This window comes from Somniosus microcephalus, chromosome 4 (assembly GCF_052327205.1).
Source record: "Somniosus microcephalus isolate GS21.2 chromosome 4, FLI_Smic_1.0, whole genome shotgun sequence".
NCBI classification, from domain to species: domain Eukaryota; kingdom Metazoa; phylum Chordata; class Chondrichthyes; order Squaliformes; family Somniosidae; genus Somniosus; species Somniosus microcephalus.
Genome location: NC_140990.1, coordinates 267,464,185 through 267,491,450, shown reverse-complemented (window position 1 = coordinate 267,491,450; position 27,266 = coordinate 267,464,185). Strand labels below are relative to the sequence as shown.

At 41.9% G+C, this 27,266-nt stretch overlaps 1 protein-coding gene across 1 annotated transcript in view; it reads left to right on the top strand.

Annotated features, from left to right (window-relative positions):
• Window positions 1-27,266, top strand: part of ly75 (lymphocyte antigen 75) — a 142,663-nt gene that overhangs the window by 104,413 nt on the left and 10,984 nt on the right. The window contains exons 20-31 of the mRNA XM_085986389.1: window positions 1,161-1,255; window positions 7,102-7,244; window positions 9,159-9,264; window positions 10,564-10,724; window positions 12,374-12,497; window positions 15,587-15,816; window positions 17,564-17,732; window positions 18,565-18,732; window positions 19,041-19,157; window positions 20,097-20,294; window positions 23,941-24,164; window positions 26,135-26,309. Of these exons, the coding sequence (XP_085842515.1) occupies window positions 1,161-1,255; window positions 7,102-7,244; window positions 9,159-9,264; window positions 10,564-10,724; window positions 12,374-12,497; window positions 15,587-15,816; window positions 17,564-17,732; window positions 18,565-18,732; window positions 19,041-19,157; window positions 20,097-20,294; window positions 23,941-24,164; window positions 26,135-26,309 (1,910 nt within the window). The remainder of the gene's footprint in view (window positions 1-1,160; window positions 1,256-7,101; window positions 7,245-9,158; window positions 9,265-10,563; window positions 10,725-12,373; window positions 12,498-15,586; window positions 15,817-17,563; window positions 17,733-18,564; window positions 18,733-19,040; window positions 19,158-20,096; window positions 20,295-23,940; window positions 24,165-26,134; window positions 26,310-27,266) is intronic.

The window sequence follows — 27,266 nt, the reverse complement described above, 5'->3', positions numbered from 1 at the left end:
CAGCCTATCTGGCACTGAAACTCTCTACCATTCTTTTGTCACCTCCAGACATGACTAGTCCAATGCTCTCCAGGCTAGCTTCCAATCCTCCACCCTCCATAAACTTCAGCACATCCAAACCAGGGCAGCATTAGGACCATGCAACCCATGCAATTACACGGAGCTCCGAGCCAGTCGGGTACCCCAGGCAGATCAGGTGATAAGTTTATAATAGCAAAATACTGCGGATGCTGGAAATCTGAAACAGCAACAGAAAATGCTGGAAATACTCAGCAGGCCAGGCAGCATCCGTGGAGAGAGAAACAGAGTTAACGTTTCAGGTCTGGGACCCTTCATCAGAACTGGAAAAAGCTGGAGATGTAACAGATATTAAGCAGGTGCAGAGACAAGAGGGGGGTTTAGGAGGGGAGGAAGGAATAGACAGAACACCCTGTACTTTTGTAAGAACTCTGTTTCTCTCTCCACGGATGCTGCCTGGCCTGCTGAGTATTTCCAGCATTTTCTGTTGTTATTTCAGGTGATAAGTTTGTCTAGTAAAATATAGGGACCCAAACCGAACCATTCACAAGGCAAACATCGCCCCTGAATCCGAACTCTGCTGTCTGTATCTTATCCCACACCAAGTCCCTGCCCTCACTGACCTATATTGCCTCCTAAATCCCCAGCTCCCCAAATTTAAAATTTTCATCCTCATGTTTAAATTCCCCCATCTCTCTAACATCCTTCAGCAATACAACTACGCCAAAGTTCTCCGTTTCTCCAGCTCTTGGGCATCCTTCCCTCCCTTTGCCCCATAATTGTCAGCTGTGCCAGCAGCCACATTGGTCCCATGCTCTGGAATTGCTTTCTAAATCCCTCTGCCTCTCCACCACCACCTCCTTTTAAGACCCTCCTTAAAATCCACATCTTTGACCAAGCTTTTGGTCACCCCTTTTAATATCTCCTCCTTTGGCTGCATGGCCATTTTTTTTTCTCATGCCTCTGCATAGCCTTGGGACATTTTTGTACATTAAAAACATTATATAAATCAAGTTGTTATTCATTGCCTCAGGAAATATGGGGACAATTTTAAGCAGAAGCAGACTTCTATTTAATTAAATATATATACTTATATATTTGATTGTACTATGACCTATTTTAATTTTTTCCTTTTTTTTTAGTTTGGGTCCATATTACATTTACCACCGATTTCACTCCTTCCATAACCGGTATAGGAATTGTTGGTTTATAACCCCTTATTCCGTCAGGTGGAGTGGTAAGTAATTTGTGTATTAAGGTTTATTTTGTATTTGAGTTACAGATTCATTGATCTCATTGCCATAAGATTTTTTTTTTGCAATTGTGCTGTGGCGGAAGTCTCTGTTTCAGGTTGAATAGGTTATCCTCTTCAACTGATTTCCCCCTCCTTTTTTTCACCTGTTCCCTCACCACACTTCTTCCTTTCCTGAAGACAATTAATTATTTTTGGGGGGCCTTTGATACCTCACCCAAGTGAATTGCTCTTCATGTGTGGGCCCAGAGAGAGCGAGCATTCAAATATGTGTGCTATTTAACTGTAGGAACCAAATGTTAGTTTGTCGATGTGCCAAACTGACACTGTCCTATCTACAAGTAAACTTCATCCCAACATGGGACAGCTGACTTGAACTTTTGGACTCTCCACTATTGTCTCCTCCCTATCCTCCGTTTATAACCAGGACATGTCTATCCTAATTTTTGCCAGGCCTATGCAACCTGAATTTCCTCTGTGTCCATTCACTTGTGCATTTTGGCTGCTGCTCTGTCTTCCTTTTTCTTTCTCTTTGTTGTACTCCTCTTGGGCCCTTCTCTTCTGCCACATCCCCTTCCTGTTACCAACAACAACAACTTGTATTTATATAGCGCCTTTAACATAGTAAAACTTCCCAAGCTGCTTCAGAGTGTTATCAAACAAAATTTGACACCGAGCCACCTGAAATATTAGGGCAGATGAGGTAGGTTTTAAGAAGCATCTTAAAGGAGGAAAGAGAGGTGGCGAGCTTTAGGGAGGGAATTCCAGAGCTTCAGGCCTTGGCAGCTGAAGGCACGGCCGCCAATGGTGGAGCGATTAAAATCGGGGATGCTCAAGATGCCAGAATTGGAGGAGCACCGATATCTCTGAGGGTTATGGGGCTGAAGGTTACAGATATAGGGAGGGGTCAGGCCACGGAGGGATTTGAAACAAGGATGAGAATTTTAAAATTGAGGCTTTGCTTAACCGGGAGCCAATGTAGGTCAGCGTGCACAGGGATGTTGGGTGAACGGGACTTGGTGCGAGTTAGGACATGGGCAGCAGAGTTTTAGATGACCAAGTTTATGGAGGCTAGAACGTGGGCGGCCAACCAGGAGTGCATTGGAATAGTCAAGTCTAGAGGTAACAAAAGCAAGGATGAGGATTTCAGCAGCAGGTGAGCTGAAACATGGGCGGAGTCAGGCAATGTTACGGAGGTGGAAATAGGCATGCCTCCTTTCATTTCTCTCCCCTCTGGTACTTTGCCCACCCAAATCCTTACCCCAACCTTCACTATTCCTTGACCTTCCTACTCCTACTGTCGTCCCAGGCTCGAATAACTTTTGCATCGGCCCACAGGTTACCTCTGTGCCTCTCATGGAATTCTCCGAAGGGCCCATCAAAGCACATCGCTGCCTCCTTATGTGCAACAACCCCAACTGTCCCATTCTCCTCTCTCACTGACCTTACTATCCAGCGCACCCGCTGGGGGCTAATTTTGCCAACTTCCTTTCCATCCCATTCACCCCTCCCACTGCTGACCCTTTGGAGTTAGCAGGCGGATCAAAAATCACCGCCCCTCTCCACATCTCTCTCCTGGATGTCTGTTCACTTGCGAACAGGGCCCTTGCCATCCACGATGTTATTGTGGAAGACATCGTGGCCTTGACGGAAACTTGGATCAAGGGTAACGACACCTCGCCCCCTTGCTGAAGTCTCCATGCCTGGCTATACAATTCACCACCTACTCCACCCAAACCGCTGTGGTTGTGCTGTGGCCCTTATCACCAAATCTTACCTCAGTCTGCCCCCCTACTCTAGCATCTCCTCCTTTGAACACCTCCACTTGTTCCACCGCTCTCTCTTTAAAATCCTCATTCTCTGCTACCCACCCAAGCCCCATGACTACCCCCTAGACCTTGGCCTCTATTCCCATCATGGACAAGGCCATCTCTGATCATTTCCTTGTATCCCTTACCAGTCACATCCCACTTCCAACCCCACTTCCTTCTGCGTCCATCCCTGGAAAAAACTATTTCCCCAAGTCATTAACAATGGCACTTTCAATTATCTAGTCTTTAGCCCTCCATTCGCCATGACACTTCTGCAGCTGTTGATCTGCTCAATCACCTCATCACCTCCGCCTTTGATACCCTTGTCACCAGTAAAACGCTTACTCTCTCCCACCTGTTCTTTTCTCCCAGTACAGCCCCCACTCTTCGCTCCCTGTGGCACAGACGTTAATGTGTATGGCATTGTTCCTTCAATATCGCTGGAAGTTCCTACCTGCCATCACTGTGGGAGTACCTTCACCATATAAACTCAGCGGTTCAAGAAGAAGGCTCACCACCTTCTCAAGGGCAACTAGGGATGGACGCTCATACCCTGAGAATTTTTTTTTTTTTTAAAGCAACTGGTTTAGCCATTCTTCACCAGATCTGGCTGGACCACATCAAGCACCATCGGGCCCTGCTCGCTGCCAAAACTGTTTGCTACTCCAGGATCATCCTAGAATGCAAAGATAACCCCTGGCTTCTTCTTCTCCACTATCAACTGTCTCCTTGAACCCCTCTCCCCTGCACCCTCCACCCTCCCCTCCAACAAGTGCAAGGAGCTCATGGATTTCTTTGTCCCTAACATTGAGTCCTTCTGTGCAGCTGCCTCTGCCACATCCCTCCCTTCACCTTGACTACCAAGCCAAGCTTCCCCCAAAGTTCCCCCATGCCTTATCCATGAACACGCATCTTTCTCTAGTTTCTCTCCTAGCCCCTTATGCCCAATCCGAGCTCATGTTGTCCATGAGACTCGCCTCCAGCTCTCTCTACCCTATTCCCACTAAATGGCTGAACTGCGACTTCCCTTCCTAACCCCCATGCTAGCAGATATTCTAAATGGTTCCCTCTCATCAGGTACTGTCCCTATCCCTTTCAAATCTGCTGTCATCACACCCCTCAAAAAAAAAAAAAAAAAAAAAAAAATCCACCCTTGACCCCTCTGTCCTTGCAAACTACTGCCCTATCTTCAACTTCCTTTTCCTCTCCACAGTCCATGATCGTGTTGTCCCCTCTCATGTTTGAGCCTGCCCAATCAGGTTTCTGCCCCTGCTACAGCAGCTGTCTGACATCCAGTCCTGGATAAGTGGTCATTTCCTCCAATTATACAGTGGGAAGACCGAAGGCAGTGGCTTCGGTCACAGACACAATTTCCATTACCTCGCCACCCCACTCCCTGGCCATTGTCTCGGGCTGATCTAAACTGTTCACAACTCAATGTCCTATTTGACCCAGAGCTGAGATCCTCTCCATCACAAAGACTGCCTACTTCTACCTCCGTAACATCACCACCTCTCCCTCCTTCATTAAGACCCTCCTGAAAATCTACCACTTTGACCAAGCTTTCAATCACCCCTCCTAATCTCTCCTTTGGCTCCGTGTCATATTTCATCTGATTATGCTCCTGTGAAGCGCCTTTGGAATTTTTCATGTGTTAAAAACAGCTATATAAATGAAAGTTGTTATTGACAGACGGCATTAAAAGGAATGTGATAGCTTGGATAGGAAGTTGGCTGAAAGACAGAAAACAGAATAGTGGTTAATAGGTTTTTTTTGGACTGGAGAAACCCTCAGATTTCAATGGTAGGACCATTGAACTAGACTTGGATGTAAGGGGCACAATATCAAATTTGCAAACACAAAAATAAGAGTCACTTACTATAAAGAAGACTGTAAGCCACTTCAAGAGGACAAAGATGGGCGAGTAGATTGGGCAGATAGATGTCAGATGAAATTTAAAGCGGAGAATTGTGGGGTGATACATTTTTGGGAAGAAGGATAAGGAAAGGATGTGTACACGGGTAAAACTTCAAAAAGAGTTGAGCAGCAGAGGCATTTAGAGTTTCAGGATCTTCAAAAATGGGAGGACATGTTGATGAGGTTTTGAGGAGAGAAAACATATGGGATCTTCAGTTTTATAAATAAGGGCATCAATTACAAAAGTGAAGTGGTAATGCTAAGCCTAAGCAAACCATTAGTTAGGCTCCAGTTAGAGAACTGTGTCCAGTGTGGATGCCTTCCTTTAGGAAGGATATCAAAGCAATAGAAAGAGTGCAGAAGAGATTCACAGATTATGCCAGGAATGAGAGGCTTAAGAGACATTAGAGAAACATGGGCTTTCTTCATTGGAACAAGGAAGGTTAAGTGGTGATCTAATTCAAAATTATGAAGGGTTTTGATGAGGCAAATAGGAAAAACTATTTCCATTAGTCAGTGAGTCCATAATTAGAGGGCATTTAATTTAAGGTCATTACCAAAAGAACGAAGGAAGAGGCTAAGTGAAATTCTTTTTACACAGAGGGTTGTTGGGACATTGAATGCTCTATTAGAAATAGTGGTGTAAGCAAAATCTATAATGGCTGTTAAGGGAAGTGAGTAAATATTTGAAAACTTAAAAAGGTTTGAAAACTTAGAGTGGGGTAATGTGACTAGTGGATAGCTCTTTTAGAAAGCCATTGTGGGCTATATGGGGCCAAATGGCCTCCTTCAGTGCTACAAAATTCTCTGATTTATATATGTCGTCAGTTGCCATTTTTAAAATGTAAGAGCACCTAATCAGTGGGCTTGGTGGAATTGGTCGAGTTCCAGAGCATATTATGTCCTTGGATCTAGAACTTGTGAAACTTGTGAGGCTCTTTCACCATCTAAAACATAACAGTTGCATTTGTGAATAAAATAATATATTAAAGAAGTGGCTTTTTGTAGTACAATTCGGATAAGTTATTTGATGGCCTTTCTAGGCAATACTTCTATCTGTTTCAAGAAAGAAATAATTTGCAAAGTACTTCACAGGGTAGATGCTGAGAAGTTGTTTCCCCTGGCTGGAGAGTCTAGAACTAGGGGGCATAGTCTCAGGATAAAGGGTCAGCCATTTAGGACTGAGATGAGAAATTTCTTCACTGAGGGTTGTGAATCTTTGGAATTCTCTACCCTAGAGGGCTGTGGATGCTGAGTCAGAGTATATTCAAGGCTGAGATCGATAGATTTTTGGACTCTAAGTGAATAAAGGGCTATGGGGATTGGGTGGGAAAATGGAGTTGAGGTCACAGATTAGCCATGATCTTATTGAATAGCGGAGCAGGCTCGAGGGGCCGTATGGCCAGCTCCTGCTCCTATTTCTTATGTTCACAATCAATTTAGTATGTTTGAAGTTTAATCACTGTTTTAATGTATATGAAAATACAGCAGCAATTTGGACATAGCATGGCTCCACTAACGGCAATGAGATAAATGATGATGATTGAGTGATAAATTTTGGCCAAGATCCCAGGAGAATTCCTCTGCTCTTTGAATAGTGCCATGAGATCTTTTACATCCACCTGAGAAGGGCAGATGGAGCTTCAATAACCTCTCATGTGAAAGACAGCACCTCTAACAATAGAGTACTGCGCAGAAATGTTAACCTAAATTATGTGCTCAAGTGTCTGGAGTGGGGCTTGAAACCATGACCTTCTGACTCTGACAAGAGTGTTACCACTGAGCTAGATCTGACACTAAGTAAATCAGTTTGCCAGTTGATTTTTGTGGGGACATGCCGTGTTCAATGTTCCCGTTAAGCTGCATGGTCATAATGTTAGTGAGGAACACTGCACTGGGATGTGCTGAAATTGTGACCCACAAAACTGAAAAACGTGATGTATGGAAGAGAGATTAAATTCCTGATACAATATTGATGACTGCAGCATCTATATAAAAGAGCGGCACTTAAATAGTAGAATGTTAACTGACAGACTGGAGGTTCTAAACCTGGTGCAAAGTTAAATATCCTAGTGCTTTAATGTATTTGATTTTTTTCTCCAGAGTATCATGAACACGTGGACTGCTTCAGACATCTTCCCTTCATTTGTCAAAAGTTAAATATATCATCACTGGAGCCATGGTCTCCTGAAACCAATGTATCGGGTATCCCGTGTACTGATGATTGGATCCCCTTTGGAGATAATGTAAGAGTAAAGAAGTGTTTTTCTATTTGTCACTTTTTATTTAAAAGCACAATAGCTACATAAGCTTTGGGAATATTTGTAAGGATTTGTGATGAAATCTTTTTCAATGGAAGTTCTTGTTAATTGGGAAAGGTACTGAAAGACGATGACGTGAGATTATGAATCATAAGATACAGAGCTAATTAAGGATGAGGAAGGTTATTTGGCCTATTGTCGTTCATCCATCCAGAATGACCCCTCCATTTTACCTCCATTATCCGGAGTGCATTCCATGGGGTTGATTTTGTTGAAACTGTCTGGAAGAAGGCAGGACTTCCCCTTTCGGGTTTCTGACCCGCCTACTTCGACGTCCGGCCAATCCGCGCGATTTTCCCTTGATTGACCTTGTTGAGCCCGCCCAGTGGGCTCAGCAGGCCAATTAAGGGCCACCCGGCAACAGGTGACGTCACAGACTGCAATTTCATCTGTCAAGATTTCTGACAAATGAAATATCAGTGTTTCACAGCTGTTTGAAGCTGTCAAACACTGACAGTCTGATTTCTAAGATGAGTCCTTCTGCACAGACTCATTTAGAAATCTCAGCAGCACTAAAAGCTGAAGGCTGTCACTTTTGACAGATCGCATCCGTTCAGCTTTCAGTTCCGGCTGAGTGCTGCGCTCCCGACGGCTAGAGGAAGAAAGGCTGTTAAGGTAAGTAAAGGTGAGTAAAAGTTCTTTAAACACTTTAGACACACAAACACACTTACCTTTACACTCATGCACCCATCACTCACCTGAGCACCGACATCGCGACCCCTCCAACTCATTCAACCCGACGGCCCGCCTGCTCTAACCTGGCGTGGTTTGGAGCCATCGGGGAAACCCGTACGAAACCCCTCAAAATGGGGATTAGGCTAAAAACTACCTGTTAACAGGCAGTTAATTGGCACTAATCCCTTCCCGCCTGGTTTCGGCGGATCCCAGTGCGGGGCGGGTACCCGCCGCCCCTGAAACTTACGTGGAGCGGGATGGTGTCGGGACCCCCAAAGTCGGGATTTCCCCCCCCCCCCCCCCCACACACGCCTGAAACCCCGCCTGACGGCTCCCCGAAAATCTAGTCCCATGTGTTCAATACTCTGTGTGAAGAAAGGCTTCAGGATATTGGTCCTAAATTTGCTTATTATTAGTTTGAATCTGTGGCCTTTTGTTTAACTTTTGCAGTTTAAAGTAATTTTCCAGATTTACTTTATCCATACTGTCCACAGTCGTGTATACCTTAACAAGATCACTTCTCAGGCATATCCTTTCAAAGCTGAAAAGCCCAGGTTTTTCCAGTCTTTCTTGGTGTCTCAGATCTTAATGATCAGAGATCAGCCTGGGGCTGTTTCCTACACTGCTTCTAACATTTGAATGAACATATTAAAAGGGCCTACCACCTAGCTCAGGTGGGCATTCCAGCCATCCAGTGGCAGGCCTTTGGGAAGATATCAGCCATGCTGTTGGTGGGAACGGGACATTAAGCCATACGCATCCATTTTCAGGAGTCCACTACCCATTTCCACTTGGTGGGAGGCCTAAAAATCTCTCTCATAGTGCCCACTTGACAGGAAAACAATTTTTTTCACAATTGAAAGGCATTTTATTATCCTGCTCATTTTTTTTTTTTTTTATATCTACTTAACACCATTAATGAAATACACATTAATCAAATTGCTCACAGATAGATATTTATCATTTGATTTATTTGAGGTTTTGATGCTAGGATTACAAAGAACTTGATTACAGAACTGGTGTTTCTTTGTGAAATAAGTTCTTTTCCAAAGCACAAACAACTTTGAATCATAATATCCACTTCCAAAAAATATAAGTAGGAAACAATGGTATGTACAAGTAGTAGAAAATGCATTGATATGAGCCATATTTCATCTGTTTTAGTGCTATAACTTTGTAAAACAACGATTCCTTTCATGGGAAGCTGGAGAACGTTTCTGTCAGAGCCTAGGTGGGAACTTGCCAACTATCGCCAATTCTGTGGAGCAAGGTATGTTGTTAGTGGAACCACAGTGTAAAATAAGATCCAAATCCAAATATGTTCCATTTTATATTGTTTGTTTAAGTAGATTTACAATGGGGTTTTTTAAATAAAAAGGAATATCTTTGATTTGGAAGTATGGCCTAGAGATTAGCTGGCACTTTCCTGTTTTTTGGGCACTAAATGGGTGCTTAAGTTTCCAATATGGCAGGCAGGAAGCGTGCATTCATTATGAGCTGGAAGTCCGCCGCCCGCCATCTTGGAGTAGGCAAAAAAATAGGCAGCCAGGGCCCACGTCTGATACCTTTGCATATTCAAATAAGGGGCAGAATGCCTGTTTGACGCTCCCTCTGCAAGATTGAGTTTCCCTGAGCACTGCATTCAGGAAAGCCAGGTCTACATGCAGCCTAACCGGCGGTCCTTAAAGAGATTGCTGCAGGCCGCAACCAACAAAGTAAATGTTTAAAGTTTACTTACCTGAATGTGGAGCTGGGAGGAGCAGTAGTGAAGCATGCATGGTGTAGTGGGGTTCCAAAAAACTGCTTTGGAAAGGTGTGACTCATATAAATGGAGACAGCAAGACTTGCATTTATACTTGCTATTTTGGTCGGGTCATTGAACCTCTTTCTGCACTGAACCCAGGATAATGCTGCGAGCACTCGCCACCTCCACAGCCTCCTTCTAGGCCTGCTGCTGCATTTGTTTTGGTACCCTTGTGCCATCTTTTGGGAAGAGGACCTGCTCCACTACCGCACCTTCTGCAGCAGTGCCTCCACTACGGCATCACTGAATCCAAGAGCTTGAGTCTTTGACATTCTGCATATGCTGCAAGCAAGTGGAGAAACAGCAGAATTTGCTCTTCTCTGGGCCACTGAACGAAAAATCTCACAATTAAAAAAAAAAAAAACAGAACTTTCAATTCTAGGGGCCACTGAAACAGTAACAATTGCTGATAAATCAATCTCGGCCAGCAGGCAACATTCTTGACAGGGTGTCTCAACACGTCTCTTTTTAAGAGGTGCATTGACCCTTTTAAATAGTGCTGGTGTCGGGCATCAATACTACCTCCCAATTGGGTGGGCTGCCGATCGGTGATCCCAACGCCTGGGCATCCTGCTAAATGCTGTACAAATAAGGCTTGGTTAGTGCCTCAAAACCACTCCAGGTGAAAATCTACCCCATTATTGTCTTCATGAGAGATGGGTGGGACAGAAGAGGAGGGAAGAAAACTGCCAACCACCCTTATTGTCTTTGTTTCCGTATTGATTGGTGTTGACTTAAATCTATTTGCATCTTTCTATTCAACAGATTTTATTGTATCTCATTTACCTTTGCTGCCGCACAAAATTTGGCTTGGTATGCAAGCCGCAAATAGAATTGGAAACAACAAATGGGTAACGGGAAGACCAGTTGATTACACAAATTGGCAGCCATCATTTGAGATGGAACTGGATATACTAGATATTGATGTAAGTTAAATTTTTATATCGTTTATTTTTTTAATTCTGTGGCGTTAAAATGTTGATTTATTTTTGTGTCTAGCCATGAGCGCATTTGGATTGCATTGCAGACCTTTGCCAATTCTTTTATAAGATGAGAGTGAAGATGTGCCTTTTCCTCCAATATTCTATTCTCTTTGGGTAGTTGGGCCTGAAAGGTACCAGATTTCATCTCTTGAGTTATGCCAAGTTAACTGATCTTTTCCCCTCAAGCCTTTCTGACAAATATCCTTGTACTGTTAACACACAATCATAAGAACATTAAAAAATAGGAGCAGGAGTAGGTCATATGGCCCCTCTAGCCTGTTCCGCCATTCAGTAAGATCATAGTTGAACTTCTACATCAGCTCCACTTTCTTGCCCTTTTCCCCCATATCCCTTGTTTCCCTTGGTGCCCAAAAATTTATTGATCTCCGTCTTGAATCTACTCATCAGCTGAGCATCCACAGCCCTCTGGGGCAGAGAATTCCAAAGATTCACAACCCTGAGTGAAGAAATTGCTCCTCATCTCCGTCCTAAATGGCTGACCCCTTATCCTGCGACTATGACCTCTAGTTCTGGACTCTCCAGCCAAGGGAAATAGCCTCTCGGCATGTACCCTGTCAAGCCCTGTAAGAATTTTATATGTTTCAATGAGATCACACCTCATTCTTCTAAACTCCAGAGAATATAAGCCATTCTACTCAATCTCTCCTCATAGGAGAGCCCTCTCATCCCAGGAATCAATCTCTTGAACCTTTTGTTGCACCACCTCTAAGGCAAGTATATCCTTCCTTAGGCAAGGAGACCAAAATTGTACACAGCACTCCAGGTGTGGTCTCACCAAAGCCCTATATAATTGCAGTAAGACTTCCTTATTCTTGTACTATTTGAAACCTTACAATGTCTATGCTGAATCTGCACATACAACACCACAGATTTGGCATGAAATAGTAGAGACGTACTTAATCTCTCCAATACGTTACAATCTCCACTGAGCCCCACCCATAATAATGGGCTACTGTTGTGTGCCATGTGCATAGCATACCTACCTAGTGGTATGAAAGTGACTCTTCAGTCCACTAGACTCATGTCAGTAAGTAGATATCAAACATGTGCAATCCATACATGCCTGTGATAACCAGTGGTGCTTCAGGCTTTCGAGAAAATAAGAACATCCCATGTGTGCAGCAAATTGCTCTGTTATTTTGTGTACTTCAATTGTGGCAGCTAGGTAATTGCAACGGAAGCACAAGATGCTGACTAGTTATCAGTGCGAGCTGACCTGGTACTCTATGGTGATTGGCAAAAATTCATACACGGAACTTAAATAAAAAGGGAACATGCTGGAAATACACAGCAGTTCTTTTCAGTGTCTGTGAAGAGAAAAGGCAGTGTAATGTTTCAGATGTGGAGCCTTCATCGGCACTTTGTTTTTATTTCAGATTTTGAGCATTTGTAGGTTTTTTTCTTTTATTGCAGTATTTGGTATAAGGCTAGTTTAATAAATATTGGGCTGTTGCAAAAGAAAATCCTGCTAAAGAGTTCAAACCAGTGAATTACTTTACAGCAGAAGATCAGATATTGCATCTTTTCTTAATTCTGAAAAGTTATATTCTTTTAATGTGTTTTGTTTTTAGTTCTTTAATTTAGAAAAACGATGTGCTATTCTACTAAATGACCCAAGCACACCATTTGTTGGAAAATGGGATTTTGTAGCTTGCGATGATTCGCAGTTCGTTCTAGTGTGCCAGAAACATCGAGGTAATAGCTCAAATCTTTTTATAAACTTTTATTTCTGATCTAGTTCTAACCTCTTATATACAGTAGTATCAAATCTGATAGAAGAGTACATTATTTTTCAACAACATACTCTCCATTTCATGCAAAAAGACCACACACTTTTTTTCCAGTGACTCCTACTAGTTTGTATATTGGCCCAGAAATTCGGGTCGGGGGCTTCCCGCGGGTGCAAGCCCCTGACCTGCACTTACCTTGCACACCGGCCGTTGAGCTGTAGGGCCCTGTGGAATTCCGCTCCGGGGCCTGGCCCAGCTGCTGGCGCGCTGTGCTTGCGTGTCCCAGGGGCGCAGTTAGTGCGATGCGTCCCCTGGGATCATGTGAGCCATGGGCAGCCAATCGGAGGAGGGAAAAGCCCATTCATAAGATTGACAGGACGACCTGTCAAAACTTATAAATACTACGGGCCCCAAAATAGCAGTAAACCTTCAAATAATTTTTTTTTAAATCACACTTTTTAAATAAACTATAAATTACATTAAATAACTTTTAAACAATAATTTAAATTTTTGAAAAAAATAATTTTATATTCTAACGGGGCTAAAAATAAACTTACCTTGCTTTAAAGTATTTAAAAATAATAAACCTGTGGAAAAAATGTTGTAATTTTAATTAATTGATCACTTACCTTGTAAAAAGCAGGTCTTACGCCTGCTTTTTAAATGTGTAAATCCTGCAGGCTTACCCTCCCGGGAAAACCTGCAAAAAAAACCTAAGTTCAAAGCGCACGCGCAGCCTCTCCTGCGCGCGCGTTTGACCTCTGAACCCCTTCGTTCAGCGGAACGGAAGTGCCAGTTTCCCGCGCATGCGCAGTGCATGCAGAAAACCGGCACTTCCATTCGGCCTACGGGTGAGTACCCCGTGCGTACTCACCCGTGGAGACCCGAATTTCTGGGCTGTGTTTGTGGGGAGAATTGGGATTAGTTTCCTTCCAGATAGTCTCAGTCGGCCCATTTACAGTCAAAGCTCAAAGCGCAAGCAATAATTGGTCACAAACCTGCTTAAATTTCTACCTCTGTAACTTACTGGAACTGTAAACATTATAAAATGTAAATTGTATGACCTGCAATTTCCTCCATCTAAACATTGAGAAGATTGGATCCATAGTCATTAGTCCCCACTACAGACTCCATACGCTCCCCACTGATATTATCCCCCTCCCCGGCCACTATTTCAGGCTGAGCCAGACTGTTTGCAACCTTGGTGTCCTATTGGACCCCAAGCTGAGTGTGCATCCCTATATTCTCTCCATCACAAAGACCACCTAACAACACCTGCCTCTGCCCCTACCTCAGCCTATCTGCCACTGAAACCTTCAGCCATACCTTTGTAACCTCCAAACCTAATTATTCCAATACTTTCCAGGCCAGCTCCCCATCTTCCACCCTCTGTTAACTTCAGATCATCCAAAACTCTGTTGCCTGTATTCGTTCCTGCGCCAAGTCCTGCTCGTCCATCACCTCTTTCCTCACTGACAGACATTGGCTCCCCACCCCTCACTGCCTCAAATTAAAATTCCCATCCTCATGTTTAAATCCCTTCATGTCCTCACTCCTCCCTATTTTTGTCACCTCCTCTATGCCAACTCCCCTTTGAACATACAATGGGTGGATGATCCACTCTTCCAGGTTACCACCCAGGCAGCAAAGTTTAAAGTTACTCTATGGTCTCTGCCTTCAAATAGTCTAATTCTGGACCTGAGAAGGGAGGAAAGAAGTAAACAGGAAAATGGAAATGCTAGAAAGGGAAGAGCAGATGAGCATTTGAAGCAAAGGAAGATACATGGCTATGGGGGAGAGAATAAAGCATTGGGATTAGTATTGTATTCTAGAAAAGAGTTAGCACAGACACTGTGGGCCAAATGGCCTCTTTCTGTGCTGATAGCTTCTATAGTTCTAGATAATTAAATGTATTCATAGAATTATAGAATGGTTACAGCACAGAAGGAGGCCATTCGGCCCATCGAGCCCATGCTGTGTCTCTGCAAGAGCACGTCCGCTAGTCCCACCCCCCCGCCCTTTCCCCGTAGCCCTGCAATTTTTTTCCTTCAGGTACTTATCAAATTCTCTTTGAAAGCCACGATTGCGTCTGCCTCCACCACCCTTTCTGCTCAAACGTGCTGCTGTCTGTTATGTGATGTGCCCTTTTAAGGACTAGTTGTTCTATCTGCAGTCACTTAGAGGTTAATTATTCTTGATAAGATTTTAAATTCAATTAAAAGTCAGAATAACCAACAGAAAATGTCTTGGATGTTTTAAAAGTGTGAGTCCTAAGGTCACTTAGTAGGCTTTTCTGTTGGGGAAGTTTCTGTACAGATTGGCTATCTTTTCTCCTTTTTTGTACTTTTTTTTAAAGCATGACACAGAAATGTGCATGTTGCACCTTAAATGTGATAAATATATCTTGAAACTATAATATAGATGAATAAAGACTCTAATTGGGATGAATCATTGTCAAAATAAATTGCACCTTCAACATGTTGGAGTTTTTTTCATCAGGGTCCGGCACATCAAATCATACTTTTCAAGGTGATTTCTGAAAGCTTAAACCATCCTCTGCTAGTTGTGGCAGCACGGTGGCATAGTGGTTAACACTGTTGCCTCACAGCGCCAGGGACCCGGGTTCAAATCCGGCCTCGGGTGACACTGTGGAGTTTGCACATTCTCCCCGTGTTTGCGTGGGTTTCCTCCGGGTGCTCCGGTTTCCTCCCACAGTCCAAAGATGTGCGGGTTAGGTTGATTGGCCATGATAAAAAAATTGACCCTTAGTGTTAGAGGGGATTAAATATGTGGGGTTACGGGGATAGGGTTTGGGTGGGATGGCTGTCGGTGTAGGGACCGGGTGCTAGGGTTTGGATGATCAGCCATGATCTCGTTGAATGGCGGAGCAGGCTCGAAGGGCCGAATGGCCTACTCCTCCTATCTTCTATGTTTCTATGTTGTAAGCTCCACTGCCAATGTTGTTAACGTATTACCTTGAGCAGTTTTGTAATCTATGCATTAACTATTTATCTGAGCAGTCACTAACAATTTTTTCCATATATTTTTCTTTAGAACATTCTATCAATGATACAGTCACACAGCCTTTAAATGACACCTTGAATTTTCTAAGCCATACCTATGTAATAATCAAGAAGAACCTAACTTGGGAAGAAGCACTAACTGAGTGCCAGAAGAATGGTAAAGAATTGGTTAGCATCACTGAACCCTACCACCAGGCTTTCCTCACAGTTACTGTCAACACTCTAGGGTATCCGGTCTGGATTGGACTCTACAGCCAAGATGTATGTTCCTCTCATAATTTCTACTAATTCTTTCTATGGGAATGGGGAAGGTGGTTTACTGGAGGACCTGATTTTTAATGGAGCTAGAGAAAAGTATATTGAATACTCATTGCAATCTATTTCTTGTTGAATTGATAAAGGTCATAGGACTCAAACAAATAAAGAGCAAAACCAACCTAATAGAGATATAAATTTGTATATATAGCTGTGATATCAGCAGATGTTGTGACTCACTATTGATACGATGATTAATCCAAATATGAAGCACTACATCGCAAATCTAAAGTTCCCAAGAAAAGTTTAAATCATTTTCATACTTTTTTGGCTTCTGTCATTATGATAATACATTGGTTTCTTGTATTTTCTAAGTGTGTGTGTGTGTGTGTGTGTGTGTAAAAAAAAAAACTCGCTTTGACATCAGACCTGTTTGTATCTGTGCAAAGTATCCTTCACCATGATGCGCCCATATATATATTGCTGCTAATCACTGGAGCCCTGTTTACAAGCAGTGTTGTAAGACCAGTTTGTAAGCAGCAGTACTTTAGGTAGTTACATTCAGCTTTGAGGACAATGGGTTTATTAATGTAAATGTAAAAAGTAGTTGTTACACATACTGCAGTACATCCAGTGTGGGTGAAACATAGTCCATGATGCCTCCACATATATCACTATGGTATTCACAATCATTTCATTTAGCACATTCTGAAAGATATTAACAAGAAAATACACTTGCATTGACTTTAATCTGTTAGCATAAATGAAGGCATGATCCAAGTGTGACTTATGATGCTAGTTGAGAGAATTGTACGTTATTATATGGAATGTGCAATATGGTTCAAGTTCATTGAACCCATTCTCCCTGCCCCACATAATTGGCTTGTTTCTTAATCAACTAACCTAAAACATTTAAAGCTATTTTAAACAGATCTTCACATCTCATCTCCCATTTTCCACATGGTGGTAAGTTCATATGAAAGTCAGCAAGGCAGGATATTGCCCCCTAAACTGGCACACTCAATTAGCCAGGCCAGAGATGGAAAATGGAAATTTCACTGGCTTAGTAAGATGTGTTTTTTTGTGTTTGGAGCTGGGGTAGAATAAAAGGAAATTTACTGTGTATCTGGGAGTGCATGATGCCCAAAGTAATGTTCTCCTAAGCACAAGCTCACTAAAATGTAGTTAATGAACCAAAAAACTAATGTCATGATTTTGGATAGCTTTATGGTTCAACACAATAGTAGTTGTCTGACAATGCCAGACAAATATTACATGGGTCGCCCCTGCACATGATGAATTCCCAAGCTCAGCTAGGCTGTTTGGGAGGGTAGCTATAAGGCAAGCTTCTTGAAGAGGTTGTGATGAAACTGAAGCACAAGTGAACCCTCAACACTTCCATATCTCCTGTACTCCCCGTGGAGAGCTGCCATCAAAGGGATAGTGTTTGGATCTATGGCTACAATGCTGTAGTGCCAATTTTCAACCCGCATTCTCTTGAGTTCAGGCTCCCTGCTGAAGGCTTGGGATTGGTTCATTTATTCCCTACTGTTTAGTGAACCATGAAGTCCAATTATTGATTTGCTTTTCCAGAATTGAGGAAAATAACCACTCAGCTACTGCTTAAGTGTGAATTGTGTGCGTAGGCCACTTTTCTGATTTCTGTAGATGTCTTGAGGTGCCTGTGTAAACCAATGTGACTGTGCATGTGTTTAATATCTGTTCATTTGTAATGTTTTGTTTTCAATATCAGGACGGGTTACACTTTCGCTGGTCAGATGGAAGACACACAGTATATAGTCACTGGAGCACATATGCTTCTGCGCCTACTGATAATTGTGTGTACATGAATGTTAATGGGTTCTGGAAAACCTTGGGCTGTGATTCAGCTTTAGAAGGAGCTATTTGCCATATTCAACAAAGTAAGTAACCCAGCTGATTCAAAATATTTGCTATACTTATGCCTGAGGGAGTGCTGGACTGCCAGAGGTGTCATCCTTCAGATGTGACGTTAAACTTAAGGCCCAGTCTATCCCCTTGGGTGGGTGTAAACGATCCCATAGCACTATTCAAAGAAGAGCAGTGGAGTTCTCATTTATGGCTAACATTTTTCCCTCAACCAACATCACAAACAGATTATCTGATCATTTATTTCTATGCTGTTTGTGGGATCTTGCTGTGCAAAAATTGGCTGTCATGTGTCCCTACATTACAACTACACTTCATTAGTACTTAATTGGTTTTAAAGCACTTTGGGACATCCTGAGGATGTGAAATGCACTATGAATGGAAGTTCTTTTTTCTTTCTTGGGACCAGCAACAACATTCATCTATATAGAGCTTTTAACATAGTAAACTGTCTCAAGATGCATCACAGTGGAGGAATGGAAATTGAGCAACAACAGAGTTGAGAGAGATTATGAAGCATGGTCAAAAAGATTTTGAGAAAGCTTTTGAGGATGTAGAGAGAAGTAGCAAAGCTGAAGGGTTTAAGGAGGGAGTTCCAGAGAACTGTGAGATGTGTAGGAGCTTCAAATCAGATGATCAAAAGGCTTGGGATTGGACATAGGGCTGCTGTGGTTGCAGAAGTGGAAGGGTGGGCGAAGCCACAGAAATATTTGGATAAGGATTTTGAAGTCAGTGCTTTGGAGTAACAATATTGTTAGTGTAAATAATGGGTTATTTTGTCTCTGCTTCTTGTGTATATGAAACTAGTAGATTGCGTATTTTAAAATGTATACTTCAATTTGGCAGAAGAATTAGCACCGGAAAAGCCTGATGTTGAAACAGTGAGGTGCCCTCATAAGATTCAAGGAGCAATATGGATACCATTCAGAAATAATTGTTACGCCTTTCTAATTAATGCTGAAAAGCCTAGGTTTTTTGAAGAGAGTACTGTCCAAAGCATGTGCAAGAATTTAGGTAAGAATTATTCTGCATGTCTGTTGTAGGCTGTAATTCTGTAGCTTGCTTTATCAGGAATTCTAGCTAGTAAAATTTACATATGTTTGAAGTAGTTCAGCATCTTCCAGTGTCCTTTTTATGCAATATGCTTTAAAATCTATATTTATAATATGTACAGTTACTGAGTTGCAAAAACAAATAATGTAACCTGCTGTTTCTTTAATTCCCTAGTTTAGCTTTATCAAAATTATTTATTCAACTTATAGCATGGATGCATTTTAACCAGGTGGAAGTTAAAACTTGTACAAATATCTTATGCCAAACAGATCCGCAGTCCAATATTTTGACTATTAGAAGTGAAGAAGAGAACAAATTTGTCTCAGAACAACTTAAAGTTCACAATTATCTATTCAAATGGGTGTGGCTAAGTGTTATATATAATCGTAAGTAATGCACAATGTCTTACTCCTGTTTTATATGGTCAGAATTCCTTTCTTGGTGCCTGGATTCATTTATATATGGTGTGTTCCTCAAGATATCCTTGGATATATAATATTGTCAGCTTTTCTTCCCTTATGGATTGTAACTGGTTTATCTTTGCCTTTCTCAAGAAATAAATGTTTAACGTGTAATAAACTGATCCAGAATCTTGACAAATTATGATTACAAAATTAATTTGAAATTGTACCTGATGTGCAGGATTGATCAACAGTTGTAATAAGTCCAAATAGTTGCCATTTGTTAATAACATAGCTTGGCTAGAAGACCACCTTAATATTATCAAGGTAATGTGCAGTTTGTTCTAATGTACTAAAAGTTTGATAAAATCACCTAAGGATGGAATTTAAAATTAGATTTACTCATGCTGCTGACTTTCATTTTTTTGTCATGTCATTCCCGCCAATCACTGAGCCAGAACTTGGGGTGAAGAATTGCAGCCAATAGTTTAAGCATATTAACTGCATCTTTCCAGGAAAGGAAACTTTTTTTTACATGTTATCTTCTTTAGTTTTGACCTGCACTTCAGAAAACTGTAATTATAGGGCAATGATGGCGAACAGCAGGCTTAATGCCATAACGCTTTCTCCCATTTCGTACTGGTACACATTTTCTGCATTCAGCCAGTTCTGTTAAATGACTGATTAATTGAAATTAAAGATTTATAAGTTCTCGCACATTATAGGGGTTGAAAGGAAGCATTCTCCTGTGTAACACTCATTAAAAAGTTGGGGGGGGGGGTGTTGGCATGAAAGCCCTTCAAACAGTACTACAGCATTGATTTCTTTTCATAATACATTGAGCTAAAATACAGAATGGTTTATAAAATTGCAGTTTTTTTGTTATTCTAGGAACAGTGTTAAATACGTTTTTTTCTGTTTTAGAAAATCGTATGATGTGGTACGATGGTTCTTACGTGAAATATTCAAACTGGCGCTCTGGAAGGCCCAACTTTCAGAACGCAGAGAAACATTTTCTAGCGGCTGCCCTTGATATGGATGGCTTTTGGTATCTAACTAACCATCCTTTGCGGCAGACACAATTGATATTGCAAAGTATTTTTGTTTGTAAAATTGAAAAAGGTAAGAGACTAATTTAACAATCTCTGTTGACCACAGCTATTCCTAGTGATGAAAAGTATCGTTAATATACTTTTTCAGATGGCAAAAAGCATTTGCTGGCCGTGATCGTACAGCAACAACAAGTTTTTTAAAAGTTGAAAAAAACTTTATTTGCAAATCTTTTGTGACACTGATGCAGTAAGATAAAGAATGCACTGTTTTATAAGGACAGGAACATTATACAATATATAAAACACAATGTAGATGTGTGTGCCTTTAAAGCTACAGATCCTGAAATTCCAATGGTTTGGTAAGGCGTAAACCTAGCTGCACTATTTGGGAGAAGAGTCAGAATTTGAGACTTGGATATGCCGAGTTTACGGTCCACTTCAGTTACACCCTAAATTCTGCTGCAAGGGAGGTGTAAGATGAGCCGGCCTTAGCTAAGGTGCCGCCATGCAAATTATGGATATAGGTCAGGATGACATCATAAGCCCTAAATTCTGTCATTTAACGCTAGGATTCACAGATCTAAGGAAGAAGGCCATTCAGCCATTCAGTGAGATCATGGCTGATCTTAACTCCATTTACCTGCCTTGGCACCATATTCTTTTATACCCTTGTCTAGCAAAAATCTATTGATCTCCGATTTAAAATGTATTAACTGAGCTAGCATCTACTGCTATTTGTGGGAGAGAGTTCCACACTTCTACCCCCTTTGCGTGAAGAAGTCTTTCCCAACTTCTCTCCTGAATGGGCTGATTCTGATTTTAAGATTATGGGGGAGAAATTCAGCATCGCCCCATTTGGGGCGCAATTATCGGCCGGGCGCAAAGATTAGCGCCTGGCGCTAATTATCGCCTCCGACTGCAAACTTGGCTTTTATCGCCCCTGGAGGTGATTGGAGCGCTAAATCAGGCGCTACATACCTGTCTTAAGGCGCAAAGGCCGAGGAGTGAGGGGCTACCACAGAGCGCTGGCGAAGCTCATGTGATGTCAGTCAGCAATGGAACACAGACACAATGGCGCCGGCCAGTTCTTAAAGGGAAGGGTCGATCTTGCTCTCCATCCACACCCTGCTCATTGCAGCCTTGAATCTCGGCCTGGAGAGACCTGTACGTCAAATCTGTTGGAAAGAACAATGGAGAGGCCCAGGGAAAGTGCTCAGAGTGCAGCCCCCATATTCTCTTCTAAATCGATGCAAGGAAGATCAAATCAGAAAGAACCTGCAAAGTGCAGCTCAGTACCCAAAACTCCTCAACACAGCTTTGAATATCTCCTGCAGTCTCTCTCTCACTCCAAATGCGTGGTGCAAATATTTCGCCGACAAAAAAAGGCAGGAAGCGGTCGCCTTTAAATAGTGCTCCCCCATCCCTTCCCGAATGCAGAACGCTCCCCTCAACCTGTCGTTGCTAGCGGCAGGTGGTAAGACGGGGGGTGCCACTCAATATCCGGTCCAGGGCGTTGCACTCTTGACTGAAGTCACAATCTGCCGGCGCAGGAGATTGTGGCGGTAATGTTTAGCGCCGCTGCAAAATGTCTAGTTAATTTCGTGAGCGGCGCAAACATTGCCGTGTACGGGCACTAGTTACTTTGCGCCCCATTAGCGCCCTCTTAAGGCGGGAGGTACAAACCAACTGAATTTTTCCCCCTATGTCCACTTGTCTTAGACTCCCCCACCAGCGGAAAAAGTTTCTCTGTATCTACCCTAACAATTCCTTTCCAAATTTTAGAAACCTCAAACAAATCACCCCTTAACCTTCTATATTCCAGGGAATACAAGCCTAGTTTATGTAACCTCTCCTCATAATCTAACCCTTGGAGCCCTGGTAACATTCTGGTGAATCTGTGCTACACTCCTTCCACTGCCAATATATCCTTTCTAAGGTGCGGTGCCCAGAACTGTACACAATACTCCAGATGTGGTCTAAGCAGGGCTTTGTGTAGCTGTAGCAAAACTTCCTCCCCTTTTATATTCTAGCCCTCTAGTTATAAAGGCTAACATTCCATTAGCCTTTCTGATTTATTTTTTGTACCAGACTACTACATTTTAGTGATCAGTGTACATGGACCCCTAAATCTGTTTGGACCTCCACTGTTCCTAGCTTTTTATCATTTAAGTAATACTCGGATATATCCATTTTTTGGTCCAAAATGGATGACCCCTCACTTACCTGCATTGAAATCCATCTGCCGCAGTTTTGCCCACTCACTTAATCTATCCATGTCTCTTTTTGTAATTTTATGCTCCTGTTTACACTACTTGCATGCCATTATAAAGTAGGGGTAACTTAGAATAGCAGCTCAGGAAGGCTGTGCTGTTTCATTGTGCTGTTGGTATTAGGACAGTCCTCGGGCTTCTCAGTTCTGGTACCCTGTTGCTGTGCGCTGCCGATATTGTGCCCACTTTCTATCCCTCTGAGTCTATACACCCTGATGGCTGGGTATCGGTGGGAGGGTCTGAATCTCCTGCAGTGCTGCTTTACGAGTCTGGTTTTATGGGTTTCCTGCTGTTCTACCTCCTCTTCCTCTTTCAACAAGTAAATGATGGAGGAGTAGCCCCATGGAGAACTCAATTTGCAGCCTTCTCTTCATTTTGGGGAAATTCCCCATATAGTAAACAGTCTTGAAGAGGACTTCCAAATGAAGCTAAGAACCTCCAAGATAAAGAGCAAGAAATATCTTGACAAAAGACCAATCCAAAGTAAAGAGGCTCCTAGCTTCCTCTAAGCTAACTCCTGCTCTCCCACTAGGTGTGGGATCAGGTCACGGTTTGCCACTGATCTGCAGGAACACAGACTTTATGGAATTATAATACCCCTTAATCCCTGGGATACAGGTTTAGAAAGAGGGAAAATGGCCAATTTCGGGAACAACTTGGGGCACTTCCTACCCAACTGTTTTAGGCAATTAAACAAGCTCCAGGAGACTGTGGTTGCCTGCAACTTATCTAATCCAAGCCCTACCAAAATACTCTTAACGTGCGTGGAGAGAGAAATAGAGTCAACGTTTCAGGTCGAAACCCTTCGTCAGGACTGAGAGAAAACACAGGAAATGAAACAGATTAAAAGGCCAGTTTGGGGGCTAGGAAATGGGGATGAAAGATGTTCTTTCATCCCCATTTCCCAGCCCCCAAACTGGCCTTTTAATCTGTTTCATTTCCTGTGTTTTCTCTCAGTCCTGACGAAGGGTTTCGACCTGAAACGCTGACTCTATTTCTCTCTCCACGGATGTTGCCTGGCCTGCTGAGTTTTTCCAGCATTTTCTGTTCTTTCAGATTTCCAGCAGCTGCAGTATTTTGCTATCGTACTCTTAACGTGCTCCTCACTCAGGAACTTGACAGTTTCCTTCTGAAAAGGCTATAATGTGCCCATCCTTACCACATCCTCAGGTGGCTTGTTGCAGAACCTAATAATAATATGGAAAAGTAAACATTTCCAGCCATCTGACCTGACTTTTGCCTAGATATTTTACAACACTGTCTCGGTGTTTGAACATGATAAGTGACAAGACATCTAACATCTCTAGGTCTCTTTTAAAATTTCCTTCTTTACAAATCCTGTCCCAGTCATATGACATTTTTTTCCTCAATAATGTAATATGCTATAAATGGTGAATAAAAACTTGTGGTTTAATTTTAACAATCTCTGGTGATTTTTTTTTTAAGACCCTAATCCAAGTGACTCTTACCCTATACCTGAAAAGGTGCACCATGGAAACTACACGTACAAGTTAATTCAGAAGAAGGTGAATTGGTATGACGCACTGCAACAATGCAAAAAGGATGGCTACCAACTTGTCAGTGTCTGTAATGAATCTCAGCATGTATTCCTGAAGAACTTAGTGAAGTCAGATGGTTTTCCTCTTTGGATTGGCTTGTTCAGCCAAGATGTAAGTTTTCTAAAAAAAAAAGGCACATTACACATTGTTATTTTAACTGTATCACAATATAGTATCCACAAGTATTGCTGTTTAAAAATTATGTCCAACCTATACAGAGGTATTTAATAGCTTTTTTTGTGAGAGCTTTTCTTTCAATAATTATACGTCTTTGCTTGTATGATAACACAGCAATATGTCAGGCCTCCACTCGTCCAACGTTTGAACTGCTGGTAGAGGGTGTATAAGAGCAGTCTGGGGTGACTCTCAGTCTGATGTAATCTTCCTCCCTGTGGAAAGTCCCTAACCTCTGTGGTCTGTCGGTCCAGCATGCCACTCCGATAAAGTGGGATAGATCTTGACTTTGTGCGATAGTGTAAAACGAGTGATAGCAAGTTGGCAGTCCATTTTACATAGAATGTACAGCACAGAAACAAGCCATTTGGCCCAACTGGACCATGCTGGTGTTTATATTCCACACGTGCCTCCTCCCACCCTACTTCATCTAACCGTATCGGTACAGTATAACCTTATATTCCTTTCTCCTTCATGTGTTTATCTAGCTTCCACTTAAATGCATCTAAGCTATTCGCCTCAACTACTTCTTGCAGTAGCGAGTTCCACATTCTAACCGCTCTTTGGGTAAAGAATTTTCTCCTGGAATCCCTATTGGATTTATTAGTGACTCTCTTGTATTTACGGCTCCTAGTTTTGGACTCATCCAAGTGGAAACATCTTCCCTACATTTACCCTACCCTATTGAACCCTTTCATAATCTTAATCTTAAAGATGTCTATCGGGTCACCCCACAGCCTTCTCTTTGAGAGAAAAGAGCCCCAGGCTGTTCAATCTTTCCTGATAGGTATAACCTCTCAATTCCGGTATTAGCCTTGTAAATCTTTTTTGCACCTTTTTTATAATATGGAGACCAGAACTATGCACAGTAGTCCCAAGTGTGCTCTAACTAAAATTCTATACAAATTTAACATAATTTCTCTGCTTTTCAATCCTATCCCTCTAGAAATGAACCCCAGTGCTTTGTTTGCTTTTTTGTATGGCCCACATGTGTTGCTACTTTTAGTAACCTGTACCCCCAAATCCCTTTGAACCTGTACCCCATTTGGACTCTAATTTTCCTATAAGAATGGAATAAGTCAACAAAAGTCATTGGAAATAAAAATTAGAGATGTAAAACGAGCTGCCGACTCAATTTCACCCATTTTACACTATCACAAAGTCAGGATCTAGCTCTGTGTGTTTGATGAACTAATCGCCTAGGCTTTAAAACATATACTGAATTGTTTCGAGCAGGCAATTTAGGGTGGCTCCAAGCAAAAGCCAGGCACTTCCTTATCAAATTTAAATAGAGGCAGTCTGAAGACTAAGTGACTCCAAACCACAGAGCTATGTTGACCGAGATCTAAAACGGTTTGGTTGCCTTCTCGCTATCTGGGAGAATGCTTTGCAGAGAAATAAATGTGTAAAATTAATTTTAAAATATTTGTTTTGCTTTTAGAATAGTTGTAGCATAACCAGAGCGAGAACTGTTATGAGAAAAACACATTCCTCACTCATCATTAGAAAGACTGTTTTGAGCTGTTACTGTATTTATGATGAACATAGCACTTGAAATATTTAACAAAAGCATTTATACAACGCTTTATCATGTGGTGAGGGTGTCCCGTGGCGCTTTACAACAACTGGAAATGTATTCACTCTTGTTACGTAGGCAAACCTAGCAGCCAAAATTAATAAATGGCCAGTCAATCTATTTTTCGTGGTATTTGTTGCGGGAAGAAGTTTAGCCAGGTACACTAGGAGAATTCTCTGCTCTTCTATAAATAGTTCCGTGGGATCTTTTACATCTTCCTCTGTTGAAAGATGGGGCCTAAGTTTAATGTATCCACTGAAAAATGCATTATAATTATTAATCAGGCCATTGCAATTATCCCTTTATTTTAATTTTCCTTTTCTTATACTAGGAAGGATCAACATTCGAATGGTCAGATGGCAGCAATTCAGAATACAAACCTTGGGAATATAAACATCTTAATTCAAATGGCAGTTGTGTGTTTATGGACACTAAAGGCTTCTGGAACCGCACGAGCTGTAACAGCATAGGTGAAGGAGCTATATGCTATGCTTCACAGAGTAAAAGTACGTATCAAAGTCAGACAAAATAATTTACTTTTTCCCAGAATTGTGAAAGTGAAAGCAAAATATGTTTTCATGTATCAAAAATCTTATTCAGAATAACTTTTTTTATAAGCGTAAAACAAAGCATTATTTAAAGACATAAATATCAGAAAACGCAAGCAAAAGTTCTGGAATTTCAAAAAGAAAACCTGTTTCATTTCTGCTTGCAATCCAGACAGTAACTAGCTAAACAAGCAATATATCGGTGAACTTTTAATTTACCAAAATGATTAGAAATTTTTCAGTTATTCTGAATTCATTGGGCCGGATATTCCAAACCCTATGGGTGGGTACTCACCCGTAGGGACATCGGAAATGCCGGTTTCAGGCATGCACAGCGCATGCGCTGGAAACTGGCATTTCCGATCTGTCAAGAAAGCTCTTGACAGATCCTCCGGCTGCGCTGGAGCAGTGCCTCTGCGGGCGGATAGTTCCGCTTTTTGGAGACCCTGCGCCCGCAGAAAACTCTTACAATTCTTGCGCCTGGCAAAAGCAGGCGTAAGGCCTGCTTTTACCAGGATAAGAGTTGAAAAAAGTTTTTTAAAACATTTTTTTTCACTGATTTATTATTTTAAAATATTTTTTTAAAAAGGTAAGTTTCGTTTTAGCCCCGTTTAAAAAAAACTTTATTTTTTAAAAAAATTTAAATTTTTGTTTAAAATAGTTAATGTATTGTAATTTCAAGTCATTTTAAAAATGTGATTTTTAAAATTTATTTAAAGTTTTACTATGTTTTGGGGGTGATCTCCATTCACATATTTGACAGGTCTTCCTGTCAAATGTATGAAGGGAGATTCCCTTCTGTGATTGGCTCCCCATGGCCCACGTGATCCCAGGGACGCTGCGAACTACCTGCACCTCTGGGACACGTGGGCCCTGTGCTCTTGCAGTTTGGAGAGGCCCAGGAGTGGAATTGTA